A 12,342-nucleotide genomic window follows, 5' to 3' on the forward strand; every position below is an offset into this window, starting at 1 on the left:
AGTCTTGTATGCATTCATCTGGAGCAACAAATCCCACACAAATTTGGGGTTATTGAGACTTTATCGTTCCTGCAGTCACTGTCCTCCAGCTCTGGGCATCTTGAGTCCCACAGCCCAGCATCAGTGTTGAAGGCAAAGAAAGCATTAAACATCTCTGTGAATGACCCTGCATGACCATCCCCATCAAGTAACAGACCAATGCTTTCTCTCATCCTACTTTTGCTGTTAAGATAGTTTAAGAAAAAAAAAAAAAAAAAAGCATTTTATTTCCCCTCGCAATACTGTACAGCTTCAACTCAAATTGAGCTTTGGCCATACAAATTTTCTCCCTACTAAGGCAAACAGTACCTCTGTAGTCCTTCCATATTGACTGACCTCACCTCTAGCAAACCGGAACTTCCCTTATCCACCTAAGCTCTAGAAGAAGGTCCCTGCCCATCTGAGCAAACCTTCTGCCACAGCTGCTTTACTGGAGCCGGGAGAGGCACTGGCATTTTGCCTTCAGCACCCTGGGCAAAGGGTGGCAGCTCTGGGCTCAACACCCAGCTGTGCCCCATTCCCTGCAGCCTCCGATCATGCTCAGCTCTTCACTGCCATCTCTCCACATTTTCCCATTGCTCACAGTTTGATTCCTCCTTGCATGCATGGAGATGAACGACCTTACCCAGTGGCTTTCCCTGGAGGTCTGGGGAGGCCCCTGCTGGGGACAAGCACCTCGTGCTTGCTAAAGGCAGTGGACTGGACACCCAGCTGCAATGGGATGGTGGTGCCAGCCCTGCAGAGCTCCCCAGACATTCCCCTAGGGGCAGAGCTGCTCCAGGAGGGTTATTGCAGCCAGGAACTGGGCAAAGGTTGGGAAAGTTGGGCGGAGCCTTGTGCTTTCTGCAGCTCTGCTGGGTGCTGAGAAGGAGATCTATCTTGGATTGGAGAAAAACACCTGGGGGGCTGCTTGCCCCCTAGGGGACCTCTCTCTCAGATGGGGCTCCCCTGGGGCTGCAGCCATCCCAGCTTCACCGGCCATGCCAGGGGCCTCCTGACTTCCCTCGTCACTCTGCTTCTCCTCCAGCTGGGCTCAGGTAGGACCCTGAGAGGCTGCTGGGGGCTCTCCCCCCTGTGCATGCATACTTGCTGCTGTGGGACAGGGGAGTGGCCCTGGGAAAGGGGGGACCCAAGCCCACAGCTCGCCCGTGCTGGGTTTCACTTTCACTTTCGTTCTTTCACGCAATATGGCTGCTGCCCTGCCTGCCCTTTCTGTGTCTCCTTCACCCGCCCAAATGCTGCAGAGAGGGCTCCCTCTCCCATCACACCTCCTTCTCCTGCACGTCCTCCCTCTCCCTCTCCTGTTTCCCCGGTCATTTCCCATGGGACACGGGGGACGCAGCACGCACCAACTCACGCACCAACTCATGCCCTTTGTCACTCACTGCTCCTAAATTTACGATGACAAAATCTTACCTCCTCTCTGTGCCCTTCTCCATTGCCCAGTGTGAGAAAAATTTCAAATAATTTTCTTCAGACTGGACCTTCTCTGAAGCTATTTTATCCACGATTGCAACGGTCCTGCCAATCAGGAGTACATTTTAGTAAACAAATCCTAACATTTTATTCCCTATTACCCGACGCCTGATCACCCCCCCGTTTCCTCATTGGATGAGCACTAAAGGTTCACAAGACACTCGACACTCCTCTATACCAAATATGTATAATTTTTCTTTCTTTCTTTCTTTCATTCTTTTTTTCAACGCTTTAATTTCTCCTTTCTTATGTCTTGAGAACTTGTGATCTTTGTTCTCCTGATCTCACACTTCTCGTCCTGTTTTTCTCAAGCTTCTACCTTATTTTGGAACAGTGAGGCCTTCTATGGTCCACTTATCTACTTAGCATTTCTGCTTATTGTGACTACACCTTGAAATGCAGAAAAATAATTCTCTACTGCAAAAACACAACATTGTTTCTCACACCAGCCCAGCTCAGAGTGGTGGGACCAGGCTACTCTGTCACTGCCACCGTGGGGCAGGATGTCGTGCTGCCCTGCCACTTGTCCCCTCAACGCGATGCTCGCACCTTGGACGTCAGGTGGATCCGGGGCCATATCTCTGAGACAGTGCACCACTACCGCAATGGAGAGGACCTCTATGGGGAGCAGATGGGGGCATATGCCGGGAGGACAGAGTTGCTCAGAGATGGTCTCTCTGCTGGAAGCCTGGACTTGCGAATCACAGGGCTGAGACCCTCTGATGATGGCCAGTACGTCTGCACTGTGGGAGATGCTGATGCTTATGACGAAGCCATTGTGAAGCTGGAGGTGTCAGGTTAGAGCCTGGGGTGATGCTGCCAGGGCAGAGTTTACGTGTCCTTTGAATGTTTCAGCTGTTTCACAGCATGGAGCATGCCCATGGATGTGGAGGTAATATTTGGGGAGAGAGCTCCCTGGAGAGTTTTGTCAGTGTTTACTGGTGTCTTTGAAGACAATAATCATAGTATTGTGAGGGCACTGGGCACAGGCTGCTGAGCAGCACCTTCAGCTTTGTCAGCAATGGGACCAAACAGCACACAGGGAGAATCCTCTGAGGCTCTGAGGTCTGCTTTATTTTGCTTTCTGTGCTGGGGGAGACATGAGTTGTTGTCAGGAAGTCTTGGGGCTTCATCACCCGCCACGGCTTGGTGCAGAGATGCTACCTGGAGGTGCTGGAGTGCAGCACATGTGTTTTCTGCATGATTTGGGGTCACTGGCATTGTGCAGCCCTGCTCTCTGGATTTTAAATCTACCAGGGTGGATTACCAGGGTGGATACCCCTGCCAGCCCCACCTTCCCAGGTGCCCTTCCACAACAGGTTTGGAGCTCTGGAGCTTGACGGACCGGTAGCTGAGGAAGAGGTAGAAAGTGTAGCCAGGAGCATGCTTACACTCAGGAAGTCGACTCCACGCCTCAGGACTGCCTCCACCAGGACAGAAAGAAGGGAGATTGTTGTAGGCGACTCCCTTCTCAGGGGAACAAAGGGCCCTAGTTGTCAGCCTGACCCTAGCTGTAGGGAAGTCTGCTTCCTCCCTGGGGCCAGGGTCAAGGAAATTCCCAGAAAACTTCCCAACCTGGTTTACCCCTCTGACTACTACCCCCTTTGATAGTCCAGACTGGCAGTGATGACATTGAAGAGAGAAGCCTGAAGGCTGTCAAATGGGACGTTAGGGGACTGGGGCGGTTAGTGGATGGAGCGGCAGTACAGGTGGAGCAGATCTCCACACTGCAGCCCATGAAGGAGCCCCCGGTGCAGGAGGTGGAAGGGGCCTGGAGGAGGCGGCAGCCCATGGAGTGCTGCAGGAGCAGAACCCAGGCCAGAGCCACAGCCCATGGAGAGGAGCCCCCGCAGGATCAGGAGTTCTGGGGGGACCTGCAACCCATGGGTTACCCAGATTGGAACAGTTTGCTCCTGACAGATGTACCTCATACTACAGACCCACACTGGGGCAGTTGCTGGAGAGCTGCTGCCTGTGGGAAGCCCATGTAAGATCAGATTGGGAAGGACGGCATCCCATGGGAGGAGTTGTGCACTCAGCTGAGGGTGGAAAGCCCTTGCAAGGAGATCTGGACAGATTGGAGAGTTGGACAATCACCAACTGCATGAAGTTTAACAAAGGCAAGTGCCAGGTCCTGCACCTGGGATGGGGCAACCCTGGCTACACGTACAGACTGGGGGATGAGACGCTGGACAGCAGCCCTGCAGAGAGGGATCTGGGGGTTGTGGTTGACAGCAAGCTGAACATGAGCCAGCAGTGTGCCCTAGCAGCCAGGAGGGCCAACCGTATCCTGGGGTGCATCAAGCATGGCATTGATAGTCGGCCAAGGGAGGTGATTGTCCCACTCCACTCTGCGCTCTGCGGCCTCACCTCGAGGATTCTGTGGAGTTCTGGGCACCACAGCACAAGAAGGACGTGAAACTATTGGAGAGTGTCCAGAGAAGGGCCACAGAGATGGTGAAGGGCCTTGAGGGGAAGATGTATGCCTTCAGCCAGTTCTCTTAGTACTCTGGGATGAATCCCATCTGGCCCTATAGTCTTGTATGCATTCATCTGGAGCAGCAAATCACACACAAATTCGGGGTTTGTTGGGACTATATCGTTCCTGCAGTCACTGTCCTCCAGCTCAGGGCACCTGGGGTCCCACAGCCCAGCATCGGTGTTGAATGCAAAGAAAGCATTAAACATGTTACAAGAGATGAGGAAAAGGCGGAGGTGCTCAATGCCTTCTTTGCCTCAGTCTTTAGCGGCAAAACCGGTTGCTCTCCGGATACCCAGTACCCAGAACTGGTGGAAGGGGACGGGGAGCAGGATGTGGCCCTCACCATCCACGAAGAACTGGTTGGTGACCTGCTACGGCACTTGGATGTCCACAAATCGATGGGGCCGGACGGGATCCACCCAAGGGTACTGAGAGAACTGGCAGAGGAGCTGGCCAAGCCCCTATCAATCATTTATCAGCAGTCCTGGCTATCGGGGGAGGTCCCAGCTGACTGGCGACTAGCAAATGTGACGCCCATCTACAAGAAGGGCCGGAGGGCAGAGCCGGGGAACTACAGGCCGGTCAGTTTGACCTCAGTACCAGGGAAGCTCATGGAGCAGATCCTCTTGGGAGTCATCATGCGGCACTTGAAGGGCAAGCAGGCGATCAGGCCCAGCCAGCATGGGTTTATGGAAGGCAGGTCCTGCTTGACGAACCTGATCTCCTTCTACGACAAAGTGACGCGCTGGGTGGATGAGGGAAAGGCTGTGGATGTGGTCTACCTTGACTTCAGCAAGGCTTTTGACACCGTCTCCCACAGCATTCTCCTCAAGAAACTGGCTGCTCTTGGCTTGGACTGGCGCACGCTTCCTTGGGTTAGAAACTGGCTGGATAGCCGGGCCCAAAGAGTTGTGGTAAATGGAGCCAAGTCCAGTTGGAGGCCAGTCACTAGTGGCGTCCCCCAGGGCTCGGTGCTGGGGCCGGTCCTCTTCAACATCTTCATCAATGATCTGGATGACGGCATTGAGTGCACCCTCAGTAAGTTTGCAGATGACACCAAGCTAGGTGCGTGTGTCGATCTGCTCGAGGGTAGGAAGGCTCTGCAGGAGGATCTGGATAGGCTGCACCGATGGGCTGAGGTCAACTGTATGAAGTTCAACAAGGCCAAGTGCCGGGTCCTGCACCTGGGGCACAATAACCCCAAGCAGAACTACAGGCTGGGTGAGGAATGGTTGGAGAGCTGCCAGGCAGAGAAGGACCTGGGAGTGATGGTGGACAGTCGGCTGAATATGAGCCAGCAGTGTGCTCAGGTGGCCAAGAAGGCCAATGGCATCCTGGCTTGTATCAGAAACACTGTGACCAGCAGGGCTAGGGAGGTGATCGTCCCCCTGTACTCGGCTCTGGTGAGGCCGCACCTCGAGTACTGTGTTCAGTTTTGGGCCCCTCGCTACAAGAAGGACATCGAGGTGCTTGAGCGGGTCCAGAGAAGGGCGACGAAGCTGGTGAGGGGCCTGGAGAGCAAGTCCTATGAGGAGCGGCTGAAGGAGCTGGGCTTGTTCAGCCTAGAGAAGAGGAGGCTCAGGGGTGACCTTATTGCTCTGTATAAGTACATTAAAGGAAGCTGTAGCGAGGTGGGGGTTGGCCTGTTCTCCCATGTGCCTGGTGACAGGACGAGGGGGAATGGGCTAAAGTTACGCCAGGGGAGTTTTAGGTTAGATGTTAGGAAGAATTTCTTTACTGAAAGGGTTGTTAGGTACTGGAACGGGCTGCCCAGGGAGGTGGTGGAGTCACCATCCCTGGAAGTCTTCAAAAGACGTTTAGATGTAGAGCTTAGGGATATGGTTTAGTGGGGACTGTTAGCATTAGGTCAGAGGTTGGACTCGATGATCTTGAGGTCTCTTCCAACCTAGAAATTCTGTGTCTGTGTCTGTGTCTGTGTCTGTATCTCTGTGAAGTCGATGACCCTGTCTGACCATCCCCATCAAGTAACAGACCAATGCTTTCTCTCATCCTACTTTCACTTTTTAGAGAGTTTAAATTAAAAAAAAAAATAAAAAAATAAAAAGCATTTTATTTCCCCTCGCAATACTGTCCAGCTTCAACTCAAATTGAGCTTTGGCCATATGAATTTTCTCCCTACAAAGGCGAACAGTACCTTTGCAGTCCTTCCATAGTGCCTGACTTCCCTTCTAGCAAACAGGAACTTTCCTTATCCACTGAAGCTCTTGAATAAGGTCCCTGCCCATCTGAGCCAACCTTCTGCCATGCCTGCTTTAATGGAGCTGGGATCAGGGCTGGCACTTTGCCTTCAGCACCCTGGGCAAAGGGTGGCAGCTCTGGGCTCGGCACCCAGCTGAGCCCCATTCCCTGTAGCCTCCGATCCTGCTCAACTCTTCATTGCTATCTCTCCCCATTTTCCCATTGCTCACAGTTTGATTCCTCTTTGCATGCATGGAGACGAACGAACATAGCCAGTGGCTTTCCCTGGAGGTCTGGAGAGGCCCCCACTGGGGTCAAGCACCTCATGCTTGCTAAAGGCAGTGGACTGGGCACCCAGCTGTGATGGAATGGTGCTGCCAGCCCTGAAGAGCTCCCCAGACATTGCCCCAGGGGCAGAGTTGCTCCAGGAAGGTTATTGCAGCCAGGAACTGGGCAAAGGTTGGGAAAGTTGGGCGTAACCTTGTACTTTCTGCAGCTCTGCTGGGTGCTGTAAAGGACATCTATCTTGGCTTGGAAAAAAACACCTGGGGGGCCACCTGCCCCCTGGGGGACCTCTCTCTCAGATGGGGCTCCCCTGGGGCTGTGGCTGCCCCAGCCTCACTGGCCATACCAGGGGCCTCCTGACTTCCCTCATCACTCTGCTCCTCCTCCGCCTGGGCTCAGGTAGGATCCTGCAGGGCTGCTGGGGGCTCTACCCCCTTTGCATGCAGACTTGCTGCTGTGGGGCAGGGGAGAGGCTTTGGGAAAAAGGGTACCTGAGCCCACAGCTCGCCCATACTGGGTTTCACTTTCCCTTTGGTTCTTTCACACAATACGGGGGCTTCCTTGGCTGCCCCTTCTGGCTCTTCTTCTCTTGCCTGAATGCTGCAGAGAGGGCTCCCACTCACCGCACACCTCCTTCTCCTGCACGTCCTCCCTCTCCCTCTCCTGTTTCCCAGGTGGTTTCCCATAGCACATGGGGGATACAGCACGCACCAACTCACGCCCTTTGTCACTCACTGCCCCGAAATTTACAATGGCAAAATCTTACCTCCTCTCTGTGCTCGTCCCCATTTCCCAGTGTGAGAAACATCTCAAATAATTATCTTCAGACTGGATCTTCTCTGAAGCTATTTTATTCCCGATTGCAACGGTCCTGTCAATCAGGAGCACATTTTAGTAAACAAATCCTAACCTTTTTTTCTCTATTACCCGATGCCTGATCACCTCCCCTGTTTCCTCATTGGATGAGTACTACAGGTTCACAAGCTATTTGATGCTCCTCTATACCATATATGTAGATTATTATTTTTTTTTAACCTTTTTATTTCTCCTTTCTCATATTTTGAGAACTTGTGATCTTTGTTCTCCTGTTCTCACACTGCTCGTCCTCTTTTTCTCAAGCTTCTACCTTATTTTGGAACAGTGAGGCCTTCTACGGTCCACTTATCTACTTAGCATTTCTGCTTATTCTGACTACACCTTAAAATACAGAAAAATAATTCTCTACTGCAAAAACACAACATTGTTTCTCACACCAGCCCAGCTCAGAGTGGAGGGACCAGGCTACTCTGTCACTGCCACCGTGGGGCAGGATGTCGTGCTGCCCTGCCACTTGTCCCCTCAACGCGATGCTCGCACCTTGGACGTCAGGTGGATTAGGAAGAAGTTCTCTGAGACAGTGCACCACTACCACAATGGAGAGGACCTCTATGGGGAGCAGATGGGGGCATATGCCGGGAGGACAGAGTTGCTCAGAGATGGTCTCTCTGCTGGAAGCCTGGACTTGCGAATCACAGGGCTGAGACCCTCTGATGATGGCCTGTACGTCTGCACCGTGCGAGATGCTGATGCTTATTCTGAAGCCATTGTGGAGCTGGAGGTGTCAGGTTAGTGGCTGGGGTGATGCTGCCAGGGCAGAGTTTACGTGTCCTTTGAATGTCTCAGCTGTTTCACAGCATGGAGCATGCTCATGAATGTGGAGGAAATATCTGGGGAGAGAGCTCCCTGGATACTTTTGTCAGTTTTCACTGGTGTCCTTGAAGAAAGTAATCATAATATTGTGAGGGCACTGGGCACAGGCTGCTGAGCAGCACCTTCAGCTGTGTCAGCAATGGGACCAAACAGCACACAGGGAGAGTCGCAGAGTCCTTTGAACAGCCGGGTGTCTGCTTTACTATTGCTTTCTGTTCTGGGTGAGACCTTAGACGTTGTCAGGAAGCTAAGCACCTGGGTTTTCTGTGTGATTTGGGGCCTCTGGCATTGTGCAGCTCTGCTCTCTTGGTCTGGCACCTACCAGTATGTTTTGGAGGTGAGGGTGTGTGCTCAGAGTGCCTGGTCCCTGAGCCCCTGGGGCCATTGGTGTGTTAGGCTGTGTTTGGCATGGGAGCACATGGGGTCTTTGCCTTAGAACTGAATCCCTCCCCAAGTCAAGTACCAGCCACACACTCTTCCCCCAGCCACAGGCGCTGACCCCCACCTCTCCCTGGGGGGCTATGAGGCCGGAGGCATCCGGGTGCTGTGTCGATCGGCTGGCTGGTACCCGCTGCCGCAGCTGCTGTGGAGGGATGCTCGCGGGCAGCACCTGCCCTCGGTCTCCCAGACACATTCCCAGGACCAGGAGGGGCTCTTTGAAATCGAAGGCGCCGTCATCATGACCGGGAGCATGGAGGGGCCCTTGTCCTGCGTGGTCAGGAACAACCACCTCCAGCAGGAGAGGAAATTTTCCCTGCACATTGCAGGTACAAATGGCACAGCCAGGGTGAGGTGTTCCTGGTCCCTGCACTTGTCCTGACCCAGGAGAAGTCTGGGTCTTCCTCTTCCACCTGCAGGCATGGAAACACAGCCCTTTTCCTGGTGCCTTTTCTCAGCTCCCTTCTTCCACAATGCCCAGCCCTGGATGGTGGCTCTGGCTCTGGTCCCTGTGCTTTTTGTCGTGTCCATTGGCCTGGGTGTTTATCTCTTTCGAAAGCAAGGTAAGCTGGCAGTGCAGGGATGGAGCGGAGGGAGGTGTTCTGCAGGGACACCCCTGGGTCTGGAGCGGGGCTGAGGGATGTGCATAGGAGTTGGAAGGGAATGTTCCCCTGGGGATGCCAAAGGCCTTAGGATCGTCTTGGGTGGGAGGCCAGGGAGCATGGCTGCAGCGTGGTGCTGGTGGCAAGGCGCAGCCCCCCGCAGATGTTCCCACCCAGCAACCAAGCTGCTCTGCTCACCACCTCTTCCTCCGCCTTTCCTTTTCAGCGGCACAGAGCCGAGAGCTGGGTGAGTCCTTGCAGTCCCTGCCTCCAGCCCCTGGGAACTGGTGGTGTCCCTGCGGGAGGGCCTGGTCTGGGTGGGCTCTGGGGGCTTGTGTGCTGGTGGCTCGGGGGTGCTGGAGGAGCAGCTGGAGCCTGGGGTGGGAGTGGGGAGTGCTGGGGCTGGGGCTGCCCTGGGCACGGGACACGGCTGGGATGGCTGAAAGGAACGGGGATCAAGGTGGGGACGGGGAGCGAGTTGCGGGGCTGCCCCGCTCTACACTGACGCTTCTCGGACAGGGACGTCCTCCACCCATGTGCAATCACTTCCCATTGTCTTTTGGTGGGATGATGCAGAGAGCTGCACAAGTGTCTGTCCTTACTGCTACAAGTCTTGCAAAATGCTGGGACCTGGTCCTTCTTAGTCTGGTCACTACAAGTCTGGGAGCAAGGTCGTCTGTGCCCATGCATGAGAGCAAAAAAATTGGGGGTCTAGCTATGGCAGCAGAAATGGGGTGAAAGTCTCTCCACTCTGACCATTCATTCCTTTTGCTTTTCTATAGCAGCGAAAAAGGATGCAGAGCTGGGTAAGTCTCCTTCCCCAAAGAGAAGGCATTTGGTGTCTTCCCACAAGCATACTCCCCTCTGACCTTACATTGCTTTTGTTTTTCTTTTTCTTTTCCAGGGAAACAAGCTGCAGAGATAGGTGAGTGTGCATCCCTGAACTAGAAGAATTTGAAGTGTAGACAGTAGATGAGAAGCTTTTTCCCTCTGATCATGCATTCCTTATGCTTTTCTTTTCCAGAGGAAAAAGATGCAAGACTGGGTGAGTCTCTATTCCTCTCCCCAACTGAAGGAATTGGGCGTCTTTTGTTTGTAGCAGTCATTTTTAAGAAACTGACTGCTCTCATTGATGCATTGCTTTTCTATTTTGTTTGTAGATGAACAAGCTGCAGAGCTGGGTAAGTCTCACTCTACAAACAGAAAAAAAAAAAAAAAAAAAAAAACAACGAAAAAAAAGGCATCATAGTGACAGGTATGGAATCAGAAACTATGCCTTCTTCTCATGTTTTCCTTTTCCCTTTCATTTGTAGAAAATCAAGCTGCAGAGCTGGGTAAGTCTCCCGGTGCTGAAGCCCAAGGCAATGTGCAGGGGAGGGTGGGCAGCTGGGACAGAGCAGCCCAGGGCTGGCCCCTCACCCTGCCCACACCCACTGGGCACCAGCCATGGGCTGTGACCAGCTCTCCCCTCTCCTTCCAGCATGGAGAAGGTTTCTGCTGCCTCAAAATGGAGGTAGGTGTGCATTGGGTTGCCCTCTGTGGTGCTTCACATTCCCCGTGCTCAGGAGCCCAGAGGTGCCCCATCTCCTGCCCCGTGGGGCAGCTCCTGGCCCCGAGCTGGGGAAAGCCTGCCCAGGGCTGCGCTCTGCCCCTGATGGCCTGGCTCCTTCTGTCCCTGCAGTGAAGGTGACCCTGGATCCACACACGGCTCATCCCCTGCTTGTTGTGTCTCAGGACAAGAGCAGTGTGAGATGGGGAAGGGAATGGCAGCAGGTTCCTGACGCACCAGAGAGATTTAACTATTGGTGCTGCGTGCTGGGCCATGGGGAGTTCAGAGAGGGGAGGCATTGTTGGTTGGTGGAGGGGGAGGGAGAAAAGCTAAAGTATTCTTGCTGGGCTGTGGGGGTGGCCAGGGCTTCTGTGGAGAGGAAGGGGAAGATCAACACAAGCCCTGAAGGAGGGATCTGGGCTGTGGAGTACGTTAATGGACATCTCAAGTCTCTCACATCTCCTCGCACCCCCTTGTTCCTGTCCCCTATCCCCACAAGGATCTGGGTCTGTCTGGACTGTACCCAGCAACAGGTGTCTTTTATCAACGCTGACAATGGGGTCGAGATCTTCACTTTCACAGCAGCCTCCTTCAATGGGGAGAGCATCCGCCCCTGGTTCTGGCTATGGACAGAGGGATTTCAGCTGTGCCTGAGGGACAGAACACCCCAGACCCTGTCCCCAGCCCTGGGGGGCTCCTGCCCTTCTCCAGACACTCCTGCATCACCTCTACTTTCTCCTGCAGGACCAGCACAGGAATAAGGGGAGTGGGGCCAGGGGCTGCTTTGTGTTCCTCCCTGCTGCTGGAGGAGGGCTGGGATGCTACAAGCAGGGGCTAGGCCCCTTGCAGCCCCTGGGCTCTGTCCTGCACACGGCTCCTGTGCTGGGGCACAAGCCCTGCTGGCACCCACGGCTCTCACCCTGCCTCTGAGCCCCAGCGGGCAGCACAGGGGCTGCAGCAGCTCTCCACGCTCCTCTCCCCTCTACTTTCAGACCCCAGGGCAAGGGATGTGGTCACTGTGTGCTGCCGGCCATTGCAGGCCACCTTTGCCTCCTAGGTTGGGGTTGACCCTTGCTCTGTGCCTGGTGCTGAGCATGAGCAGCCTGTGGGGGCACTTTGTTCCCTCTGCTGGAGCACATGAAGGCCCAGCAGCAGCAGGACTGTGTCAAATAAAGTTTTGTACAGGAAGATGGAGTCTGGCAGTGGAATTTCCTGGGTGCTTTGTGTCCTGAGGCCTTGCTGCCTGGGAAGGCGTCTTGCAGCAGACCGTCTCTTCACACACCTTGCCCTGCAGAGCCTTCGCCGTCCTCGTAGCCCTCCCTTGGAGGCTCTCGCACAGTTTCACGCCCTTCATCTGCTGTGGTGCCCACAGATGCATGCAGTGTTCGAGGCGAGGCCGCAGCAGGGCGAGCAGAGCGGGATGATCCCTTCCCTCGGCCGGCCAGCAGTGCCGTGCCTGAGGCACCCCAGGGCCCTTTGGAGTCCCATGCCATGACCCCACACACCCGCTCCTCTTGGTGAGACACCGTAGGAGTGTGTGAGCCTCTGCCCTCTCCCCAGAACACTGCAGAGACACGAGTGGG

General features: G+C 54.4%; 1 protein-coding gene across 4 annotated transcripts; it reads left to right on the forward strand.

Moving 5' to 3' along the window:
* The first annotated feature begins 727 nt into the window (after window positions 1-727).
* Window positions 728-11,933, forward strand: LOC113841510 (butyrophilin subfamily 3 member A2-like). Of its 4 annotated transcripts, XM_072024889.1 has the most exons (7): window positions 728-1,076; window positions 7,738-8,085; window positions 8,656-8,937; window positions 9,067-10,016; window positions 10,115-10,255; window positions 10,371-10,391; window positions 10,524-10,650. In XM_072024889.1, the coding sequence occupies exons 1-4, from the start codon at window positions 977-979 to the stop codon at window positions 9,243-9,245; spliced, it is 909 nt and encodes a 302-aa protein (XP_071880990.1). In that variant the 5' UTR covers window positions 728-976; the 3' UTR covers window positions 9,246-10,016; window positions 10,115-10,255; window positions 10,371-10,391; window positions 10,524-10,650. The 4 variants fall into 4 exon arrangements, with proteins under 4 accessions (XP_071880990.1, XP_071880988.1, XP_071880989.1 ...); XM_072024890.1 differs by lacking the exons at window positions 728-1,076; window positions 7,738-8,085; window positions 8,656-8,937 and adding exons at window positions 10,691-10,723; window positions 10,892-11,933 and having other exon boundaries at window positions 9,640-10,016; window positions 10,524-10,544; XM_072024887.1 differs by lacking the exons at window positions 728-1,076; window positions 7,738-8,085; window positions 8,656-8,937 and adding an exon at window positions 10,691-11,933 and having other exon boundaries at window positions 9,638-10,016; window positions 10,524-10,544.
* The last annotated feature ends 409 nt before the right edge of the window (window positions 11,934-12,342 follow it).

Source organism: Anas platyrhynchos, chromosome 17, assembly GCF_047663525.1.
Source record: "Anas platyrhynchos isolate ZD024472 breed Pekin duck chromosome 17, IASCAAS_PekinDuck_T2T, whole genome shotgun sequence".
In the NCBI taxonomy this organism is placed as follows: Eukaryota; Metazoa; Chordata; class Aves; order Anseriformes; family Anatidae; genus Anas; species Anas platyrhynchos.